Source organism: Medicago sativa, chromosome 5, assembly GCF_051527215.1.
Source record: "Medicago sativa cultivar Bolivia chromosome 5, Bolivia_mono, whole genome shotgun sequence".
Lineage (NCBI taxonomy): Eukaryota > Viridiplantae > Streptophyta > Magnoliopsida > Fabales > Fabaceae > Medicago > Medicago sativa.
In genome coordinates this window covers 41380001-41391260 of record NC_140753.1, presented here as the reverse complement: position 1 = coordinate 41391260, position 11260 = coordinate 41380001, and the positions used below count along the sequence as shown (strand labels likewise).

The 11260-nt window shown below is 34.2% G+C and overlaps 1 protein-coding gene and 1 pseudogene across 1 annotated transcript in view; one reads left to right on the top strand and one right to left on the bottom strand.

The window, feature by feature from the left end:
• Positions 1-7989: 7989 nt before the first annotated feature.
• LOC146922180 (uncharacterized) lies at positions 7990-9486 on the top strand (annotated as a pseudogene).
• Positions 9487-10916: 1430 nt separating this feature from the next.
• The window catches only part of LOC146922179 (uncharacterized), a 744-nt gene continuing 400 nt past the window's right edge, over positions 10917-11260 (bottom strand). The window contains exon 1 of the mRNA XM_085711484.1: positions 10917-11260. This exon is cut by the window's right edge and continues 400 nt beyond it. Within this exon, the coding sequence (XP_085567610.1) occupies positions 10917-11260 (344 nt within the window).

Genomic DNA, 11260 nt, shown 5'->3' with positions numbered 1-11260 from the left:
TGCTTCTGAAGATTCAGAATGAGAACCTGTTTCCAAGTGGTGACTGTGTGAAACCAAATCTAGCTCAGAAGGTCCTTCTCCAGCACTTCATCAAGAAGGAAAAGGTGAATGTGCCCAAATACATGTTCAAGTACTTGGTAGAGTGTTTGAAACAGAGTCAGCTACTGGATAAACCCTGGGTTCCTTATGGAAGACTCCTCTCAGAGATATTCTATCAAGGAGGTATCTTGGACAGTCTCAGTCAATCTCAAGGCTTCACAGATCAGCTACTTGACACAAAAACTGGAAAATTCATTAATGCTCATACTCTCTTGAATATGAAGCTAATCAGTGAAGTCACCAAACTTCAAACTGATTTAAGTGAATCACTTGTTAAGTCTGATCTTATGAAGGACTTTCCACCCATCTGCAAGAAGGATCCCATTGAAGTGCAGATGTACTATATCAAGGAACATTTTGAGGTAACCAATGAGAGAATCAGATTGGAAGATATTCCAGAGGAAATGTATGGTGGTGCTCTGCCACGAGCCAGAGGCAGAAAGTCAAAAAGGAAGATGACTGCAGAGCAATATCTAGAGGTTGAACAACCTGCTAAAAAGGCAAAAGTTGATACTGACAAGCTCAAAATTGGTAGTTCATCAGTACCTTCTATTGAAGAAGCCATTGAAGACATGGATTCCAGGATGATCATGGGTGTTGGCATTTCTCTTGATCAACCTGCTATACCAAAGAGGAAGAGGAAGCCAGCCTTGAGGAGAACCAAGGATTTTCCTCATATCACCTTAACAGCTCAAGCTGCTTCTGATTTAGAGTTAAAAGAGTTACAAGAGAAGAAGGCAGCAGCTGAAAAAGTCTTGGAAATTGCTGCTGAGCTACAAGAGTCTGTAGTATCAGAAGCCAAGCAACTGTTGCAGATGTCCAGTGAGTCTGCTAAGGAGGATTCTGATCCTGAACCAGAAAAGGTAATTAATATATCATCAGATTCCGCATCCAAATCATTATCAGATTCTGATGATTCTGATGATGATATACCCTTAGCTCAACTGTTTCGAAAACCAGTAAAAAGTCAATCAACGTCAACCAAAACCAACGATAAGCCCTCTCAGTCAACTACTTATGAACCAGTTGGTCACATAATTAATGAGAAGTTGGCTGAACTGGCTGAGCAGAGAGAAAGAGTCATTGATACTATTTTTCGCCTTCACCCTCAACCTCTTAACATTCAACCTCTCAACATGATTCCTCCAGAAAATGTTGAATCTACTTCAGAAAAGGCCTCTGAAACAACTCCAGAAGCAACTGCTTCTGAAAACGTTGTTTCAGAAAACCCCCATCAACAAACACCTGAACCACATAAACCCACAACACCCCCACAATCACCAATAGCTACCATTGACCCCCAACTCAACACTCAAACATCATCTTCACAATAACAACCACCAACTGAAACTGAATTTCAACCTTTACCTGAACACTCCCCAGAACCAACTCCCATGGATGTTGACATCTCTCTAGTCAATGTTCAAGCCTCAACCTCTACCACTCACATTGCCTCTGACCAGCCTTCATCTTCATGCACACAAACACACTTTACCATTCCAGTTCCTAACCCTGTTCAAGATTTGGAAATCAGTGATTCTGATCTTGAAATCCTTGAACAACCACCCTCAAACATCCTGGAATCTGGATATATTAATTCTGAGCTTCTGACAATTCTGAGTCAGATGCATAATCTGGTGGATCAAAGAAGGACAATTGATCTCACAAGTGCATATGAAGACTCCTGGGTATCTCTTCAGAACCGGGCAGCTGAGCTTATCGAAGAAATCAAGGCTAAATGCATCAGAGTCAAGCGAGCATCAGTCAGAAGGCTAATGGAGCATGTGAATCAGAGTCTTAGAGTAAGAAGTTCTACACTGCTCCTGGCAAACCAGCCTTTCTTCTTTGAAACGGATTACTTGACCAGAGAAGCCAGGTTGTGTAAGCTTCTGAAGAAACAGATGGCAGAGCAGCAGCAAGAAGCTAAGGAAAGGGAACAAGCTCTTCTCCAGAGACAACAACAACTTGAAGAACTGTTGCAGAAGAAGATTGAAGAAATGGAGGAGATGAAGAAACAACAACAAACCAACCCTTAGTTGCACACCCTTGTGTTTTACTTTTTGTTTGTTGTTTGTTTTATTTTCTTAGTCCTTGCTTCTGAAACCATCTTGTCTTAATTCTTTTGCTTCTGAATGCTTACTGATTCTGACTGTTTAGCTGCTTCTGACAATTGAATATACATGTTCATTTTTTTTTTTGCTCTGATTTATTTAGTTAAATTCCTATTATACTCTCTCATGTTTGAGTTTTTCTCATATCTTTTTGTCTTTTATGCTTAAATTTATTTCAATTTTTTTGATAATGACAAAAGGGGGAGTATATGTGACAAGTATTTAAAGGCTCTGAGCCCCATTAATGGCATTTGAAATTTTTGAAAAACTTCTATCATTTTTTTTTACCTTATTGGTATAAGCTATGAACGACGAAGGAGTATCAAAATTCAAGTAAAGTTAATTGAACCATTCTTCTTATCTATAAGTTAATTCTTTCAATAATTCAATTTTGTTTTTATGCTCTGATAATATTATTGCGCGAAAAATGAATTTAATTAACCTGGATAGAACTTAGGGGGAGCTTACAAACCTCACCTTAAAGACTATCAGACTCAGGGGGAGTTTGAGCTTACAAACCTCAGATTCTGAGCTTACAAACCTCAGAACCCCAAAGTCAACTTGTTAATTAGATTAACAACAATTGATCAATTTTAAATACTTTTGTTTGTCATCATCAAAAAGGGGGAGATTGTTGGAACAAAATGTGTTTAACAATGAACCTTAAAGAGTTTTGATGATAACAAGGTATTAAAAATTGTAAATTGGTCTAGCTAATATTTGTTCAAGTGTACAGGACCATAATTATAAAGTTACATCATCATTGGTTCTGAATGAGCAAAGAAAGAGCAAAAGAAAATGAAGCTTAGATGTTTCTGAAGGCAAAGCGCTCCTGAAGTCAAGCTGCTCCTGAAGAAATAGCGCTCCTGAAGTAAGCTGCTCCTGAAGAATAGTGCTTCTGAAGACAAGAGGTCCAGAAGCCACATCATCAGAAGCTGCGTCATCAGAAGCTGCAGAAGTCATATCATCAGAAGCTGCATCATCAGAAGCTGCCTCATCAGAAGATATTTCACCAGAAGCTGAATCTCAACTGGATTTGCAAAGAATCAAGAATTGAAGAATTATCAATGCAAAAGCTGTCTATTGGATTCGAAAACACAAACAAAGGATTAGTGGAGTTTGCAACGGTCATTTCAAAGGTGTTTGAAGGCGTGTGTTTGCAATTTGGACGAAAGCGTTGACATTGTACTTTGTACGAATTGTACAACCACGTTCTCCACTACTCTGTTTTGTGTCCGCGCTACAGGACAAGAAAACAGCTCCAGAATACGGTTTCGCCTGCATAGATGTTCCTTTGGATAAGGAATGGATTTCAAATTTGTTCTTCATAGGACAACAACCAAATCAGGCAAAAGATCATTGGTGAAAGATCAAGCTTCAACAACGACTCTTTGGTGTGCTGGCAATTTCACAACGTCTCTTTCACACCTCTATATAAAGGAGTGAAGACCTAGAGAATTGGTAATGCAAGAACGCTGAACGAAAGACTCACAAGATTTTCACAAGTACCAAACCTCTGCTGAAATTGTTCTGCATTCACTTAGAATTTCTGTGTCTCAAAGTCATATCTTAGAAATTCTTAAGTCCATTGAGTCTGTATCTGATTTGTATTGTGAGCACCTCTGATTGTATATCAAGTGTTCAACCTTAAACAATTTTCTGTGTAATTTTGTTTAGTTAGGAAGTCTCTTGCAGTTGTGCTTGAGCAGGAAGTCTCTTGATTGTGTTCTTGAGCAAAGGAAGTCTCTTGCTTGTGTGCTTGAGCATTGGAAGTCTCTTGCTTGTGTGCTTGAGCATTTGTAATCAGATATTACTCATAGTGAAATCTCCTTGGAAGTGCAAGGGGGACTGGACTACTTCCGGATTGTGGAAGGAACCAGTATAATTGCTTTGTGTCGTTCTTCTTCTCTCTCTCTGTTTTATTCCGCTGCATTTAGATTCTGATTATCACTTCAGAAGCTGTCTCACTTAGCTTCTGATCAGTGTGTTCAGTTTTTAGGAGAAACGAAGAATTTTTCTAAAACACAATTCAACCCCCCTTCTTGTGTTTTTCTCACCTTCAGGCCCTAGCAAGCACCGCCGTCTAAGAAAGCAAGTCCCCACACACGTATAATCAACCGGCAGGTTGTATTGTAGACACATGGCAACCGTAGGTTCCCCCGTGGTTGCCTATAGCCTAGGGTTAGGTGGAACTCACTGAGACATTATGTCTCATCCCAATCCTTATTTGTTTCAGATATCAGGATGGTTTAGCAAGCTAGTAGCCGGATGGATGTATCAGCAAGTGTTCGTTCGTACCAGCTGCAGCATGACATGGATGTTCAAGGATGCATAGATTATATTTTAGTAAAGTTGAGTTGTAATCTATTGTACGAACGCATTTGTTGTATATGATATTCATTCGAAGTTTTTATGTTGTTTATTTTAATGTATCCAGTACTAAACTAATACACATGCTAGACTTTCTAGATACGTCTAGTATGGGTGTTACAGAAAGGTATTCTGAAACTTCAAATACTTTTCTTCTCTCTCCCTCTATGACTTGTGTTGACGAGTCATTCTTCCCTTCATCTCCTTTTTTTTTTGTCCATGAAATTAACCATTTTCTTCTCTCTCCCTTTTTGATTTGTGTTGAAGAAGTTTTCTTCCCTTCATCTCATTCTTTTCCCTCGAAATTAAGAGTGTTCTTTAGACCATATACCCTTATAGATATAATGTCACTTGGGAATTAAGAATGGTCTTAAGAGCCTAGTACCTTTGATAATTTATGTCCCTTCGGAATAAATAATATTTTAAGACCATAGTCCCTTTTTTGATATAATCATAATGATCATAAAAATATATTCCACCTCAATTCTTGCATAAGTTAGATGTTAGAAAGGGAGATACAAGCATATAACTAATTATATATAGTTCTCAGAATCGATTCTTGCCTTCTTCTTCTTCTTAAGCAAGTATGTGTCCAAGAAAAATAAAAACATTTAATTTGTGAATTTAAACTCCTATGATGAAAAACAAAAGGAAAAAATAGAGTGAGAGAGAACTATTCCTCGTTCAACTCCAAGGCTGACGAAGCTTTTGATTTGTTACGAAATTTTTTTTTGGAAATAACTAATTCAAAGCCTCATCAGTTTTGGGGTTGGGCTTGGAATGGTTCTCTCACTCTGTTCTTTTCCTGATGTTTTTCATTGTAGGTGTTTTAATTAACAAATTAATCGTTTTGATTGTTCATGTAGACTTTCTTGGTTAAAAAGAAACTTTAAGAAGAAGAAGAATAATAAGAAAATGGAGAAGGATTTTAAAGAACTATATATATATATATATATATATATATATATATATATATATATATATATATATATATAACTAAATGTTGGTATCTCCTTTTCGCTTTTGTATATATATCAAGTTCTACAATTGTATATAATTTCTTGGAGATAAATTCCACCTAAAAGCATGATTGTGGCAACTGATAGAACTAACTTGTGACTCGATATACTGTTTTTACAAAAACTTTTATGAAAAATTACTGAATGTAAGAAGAAAATCTTAAAAGCAATACTAGATTCAGTAATATTTTAACTTCGTGTAAAATTGAGTACCTTTAACACAAGTTGGTTTCATAATAGATTGTTATTTATTTTGTATTAATAAGCTGATGAATTCTTGTTATTAATTTATTAATATATCATATGAATTTATTTATCATGACCGAAGCATTCCCATGATTTATTTTGTAAAATTTCATGAGTCACATAAGCAATAATGTTTGATGAACCAAAATTTCTGGAATATGAAAAAAAAATCTCGAGTTACCGAGTAAAATGGGAGCACATTTTTTATAAATAACTAGCAGAAATAAGGGAACTATCATGCCTGTCTGACCTCTGTTATTACTACGCTAAAGTTTGTGTATATTTTAAGGGATAAATTTGGGCCACATTTTGAAGAAAAAATAGAAAAAAAAATAGAACAAAAATTGGTCTTATTTTTTGTCGATGACTTTCCCCTGGACCAGAATATGTCTTCACTCATTTTCAAATATGCTCAAAGAACAAAACAAATTTGAGAAACTTTTTCTAAAAGACCTCAAATTCTATTTTTATTGTTCCAATTTTTTCCTTTCAGAATTAATAATAAATTCAGTGGAAATTTGTCGAGATTAAATTATGGGTTAAATATGTATTTAGTCCCTCCCTAAATTTTTTTATTAACTTTTAGTCCCTATTTGCATTTTATAGGGACTATTTTGGAGGACTAAAATTATCCAATTTTTGTAAAATGTTTTCAAAATAGAGACTATTTTTACAAACTTAAAAATATTGGAGGACTAAAATTACCATTGAAATTTCATAGGGACTAACCTTAAAAACTCATGATTTTGTAGGGACTAAAAACTTATTTAACCCTTAAATTATTCGAAAAATATATGTTGATATATATTTCTTTTTGAAGGATGTTGATATATATTTTATTATTTGGAAATTTTAAATGAAATAATTAATTTAGTCATTATTAGAAAGTTTTTCATAGTCGCCAAATTTTGTTACAATATTTTGGAACACATCCTGATATATTTTCGTATGCAATCTAATATATTTTTGTATGTGATTAGACATATATTTTGGCACTCAATAATATATTTTTGTACTCAAAATATATTTTTTGTACTCAATATGATATATATATATATATATATATATATATATATATATCTATATATATACATATGTATATATATATTATATCTAGATATGTATATATATATATATATATATATATATATATGTATGTATATATATATATATATATGTATATGTATATATATATATATATGTATATGTATATATATATATATGTATATGTATATATATATATATATATGTATATATATATATATATATATATATATTGTACTGAATTTGAGATATTTTTGTACTAGATCTAACTTGTGCCCAAAGTTTCTCATATATTAGTTGTGAATTTCTTCTATAAATAGCGAGCTCACATATATTGCAGAATTAATAATATAGGCCTATGAGTGAATTTTATTCAGAGAGTTCCCCTAAATCCTAGGCTATAGGCAACCTCAAGGGAAAACCTACGGTCACCACGTGTCTACATTACAACCTGACGGTTGATTATACGTGTGTGGGACTTGCATACTAGACGGTAGTGCATACTAGAGCCGTCATAGTCATATCTTACTTGTTATAGGCTTCTCATCTATACATGTCATGGCGGTCGAAGGGAACCTAAACCGCATTGCCAAGTGTACTCTTTACGTAACAAGGCCTATATTATTAATTTTAGAGCTCCAAAAACGATGGGCTCCAAAAACTTTCAACACATTCCTTTTTATCCTAAAACGACATAACGACTATCGTGCTTTGGATTAGTAATGCGCTGCACAGTATGATGTGTCTTCACTTAAGTATGATATGTATGGGTTTTGTAGAGTTTCTTATATAAACATCAAAGTGACTATATTATTAATTTTAGAGTTACATTCAAAGTAATAGAAACAATGAAACTAAGTGATGTTTGAGAGTGATCGACATGCAAAATCTCAAAAGAGAAAATTATAACATTAGTTTGCATCAACAAAAATGAACATGGAATAAAATAGAAACCATAATTATTTTTTGATTTTTTTTTTTTTTTTGTAAACAATAGTAGAAAATGATAAAATATAGTAAATTTGAAAGAAAATCCTATATATCCGATAAAGAAGAATAGCAACAAACTACCCCTCAATTCTTAAAAAAAAAAAAAAAAACCACCCCTCAAAATAAAAATAGCTGTGACAAACTAATCGCAAAAAGAGAAAAAGGAAAAATTGTAACAAACCAAATAAAAAACTAATTAAATATTTATATTTTGTTTTGAGGAAGTATTTATATTTTTATTCCCATAAAAAACATTCTAGAAAATAATTTAATTTAATAAATTTTTAAAATACATTTCCAAAAATAAATTTAAAATAAAAAAATAAGAAAAAAAGATAAGTGGACCCATCTTTTCATCAACCATAAATAAACCCTCACTCTCGTCCTTTTCCTATCACTTCAGTTTTTCAAATCCTCTCACTCTCCCAAAACCCTAGTTCTCATCAATGGAGTACCAAAGCTTCAATTCCTCACCCAACTACCATGAATTGCTCGAAAACTATAAGCATCCATCATCCTACACTTCCAAAGTCAAGCTTATGGTTAGCTTTGGCGGAGAAATCAGACCTAGCCTTCAGGACGATCATCATTTTTGGTACATTGGCGGAACCACCAAAATCATCATGGTTGATCGTAATATCAAATTCTCTGACCTCGTTGAAAAGCTTTCTTCAACGATGTTTGCTAATGCTTGCTTCAAGTACCAGCTCCCTGGTGAAGATCTCAATGATTTGATCTCCGTTCACAACAATGATGATCTCGAAAATATGATGGTCAAGTATGATCGTATGTGTCGCGCTTCTCCAAAGCAACAGGTAAGGTTGAGGCTCTTCCTCTTCCCTGTTCGTGCTAACAACAACAAAGACCACAATTCAAGACCTTATAGTCTTGTTGAGTTGCTCAATTCCGTTCACGTTCCAACTTTTGAAGATTCATCTCCTCCGCCAGCTGAAGATTCAACTCCACCTCCTCCTCCTCCACTAGAAGATTCAATTCCACCTCCTCCGTCATCAACAACCACTAATCCCGAGTTGAGTCAGGTGGAATGTCCGAAGACTTTGCCAGATTTCGCAGCAAAGGATACGAAGTATGGGCCGGAGACGGTTATCGAAACCAATATTCAGGAAATTCAGAAGGTGGAATCTGTGAAGGATGAACAACAAGTGAAAGTTGACGGAGAAAACAGCGGTGTTGAAGTTTACCCTGAAGAAAGCGCGGAAAAAGTGATTTCGTTAGTTACTGATGAACCTACTGCTGCTGAACCTGCTGCTGCTGAGGATCCGGTTCAAGAAGCTCCTCCCGGTTCGTTTTGATCCTATGGAGTTCAGTTTCCTGAACCGAGTTTGGTTCCTGAACCAATTTCGGTTCAGTCATCCTTTACTCCAGAAATGCACAATGTGGCTGCTGATGGTTATTACTCGATGGGGTATTCAACTGAACTGTTACCAGTTTATTTGATTCCAACATCTTCAGGATTGTACCAAGCAATGAGGCTGGTAACCGAACCAACTGGTGAACCGGTTTATTTCGCGTATGTGCCGATTGTCAATGAGGTTGATTACAATGGTGGTCAGTATGCACCTAACAGATCAACCTTGCCATTGTAGGCGGCTGCGCCGTGGGGTGGGTGGGTGGTGATGGCAGGAGAGGGCTGTTACCAGTGAAATATATCTGCATGTAATATTATGTAATACTGGTGTTAAGAATTGATTTGAAATAGTTTTTTAAGTGTATTGGTTTATTGAATATTGGTAGAAATAAAATCATTGTCAAATCTGTTTTTGAAATGCCTTTGTCTCTAATAATATTACAGTAAAACATAAATTCATTGTCCCGTAAGCTTAACTATGTTGGTATGGATAATGCATAATATCAAATTCCCACCCAGCTTGTTAACTCGATGGTGTTTTAATACGCAAGACAATATGTTACACGAGTAAATCCAGTTTTGATCGTTCCCATCAATACTTCTTGATTTTATGGGCAAATATTACAACGATCATAATCCTAGACCCTCCCTCAAATTCATAAAAGAAAAAAAGTAATTAGGATCTATCTGTTTCAATTTTAAATTCAAGCCCTAACAAGTTTTAAATTCTATGCTACACGAGTAAATCCAATTTTGATTGTTCCCATCAATACTTCTTGATTTTATGGGCAAATATTACAACGATCACAATCCTAGATCCTCCCTCAAATTCAAAAAAGAAAAGGAGTAATTAGGATCTATCTGTTTTAAATTCAAGCCCTAACAGGTTAGACCATATGTAGTTCCCTTAGAACTTATTTCAATTAATTTCTTAACACTTTACATACCTCAATCAACCTAGGATCCAACACGAAAATACTTTTCATGAATATTTTTCGAATTTAATGAAAACGACTGAAATTTTCTCCAAGTTATTTTTAAGAAAATTTTATCAGTGTTTCCTCTGTTTTTTCCTGAAAAAGGTCTTTCGATTCTTTTTCTTCAAACATCACAGTACTTAAACATTTTAAACAACTAAAATTTTCATCTTAAGTTCCTTTGAGACAAGTGGTTCGGTTCAAACTAGCGAGAATACAACATAAATTTTCATCTTAAGTTCCTTTGAGACAAGTGGTTCGGTTCAAACTAGCAAGAATACAAAATAGATCTATCTCTTTTTTTTTTTTTTTTAAGAAGAAAAGATCTATCTTTTTTTATATTAATTTTTTTACTAACAATCTTATTATTTATATTAAAATATATATTTTTTTTCTCACTACCAAAAAAAAAATATTATTCTTTTTAATCAAGGTTTTTCCTAACATTCTTTTATTTTAGTGCATATTATTAATTATGAAGATTTTATTTCTAAATAGATAAATAATAATTAATAAATTATTAATATTTAAACATACCAATTACAACCAAAGCATAAAATCTTACCTATTTTGTTCTATTCATACATACCAATTTTATTTACTCAAAAAAAACATACCAATTATATATATATATATATATATATATATATATATATATATATATATATATATATTTTTGACAAGAAGAAACTTATTGCATTTCATTCATAATAATGGTAGAGATACAAGATGGAATCCTAATATGAATATGGAAACTAGCATGACGCAAAGCCACTCTAGCAAAGCTATGAGCGACTTCGTTGGCTTGTCTCCGAATGAACCTAACATCAGAGGTTACTAAATCAGAAGCTAACAGACGTCTACAATCATTAATTACTGCGCTAAAATTAGAGACGCCACTTTTACTACCATAAATACTGTCTACCACAGTTTTAGAGTCAAGCTCAAAGTCCACAATACCTAGATGCAGATCGCGAACCCAGTACATTGCTGATAATAAACCCAAAGCTTCACCCAAATCCACATCAAGGAGCG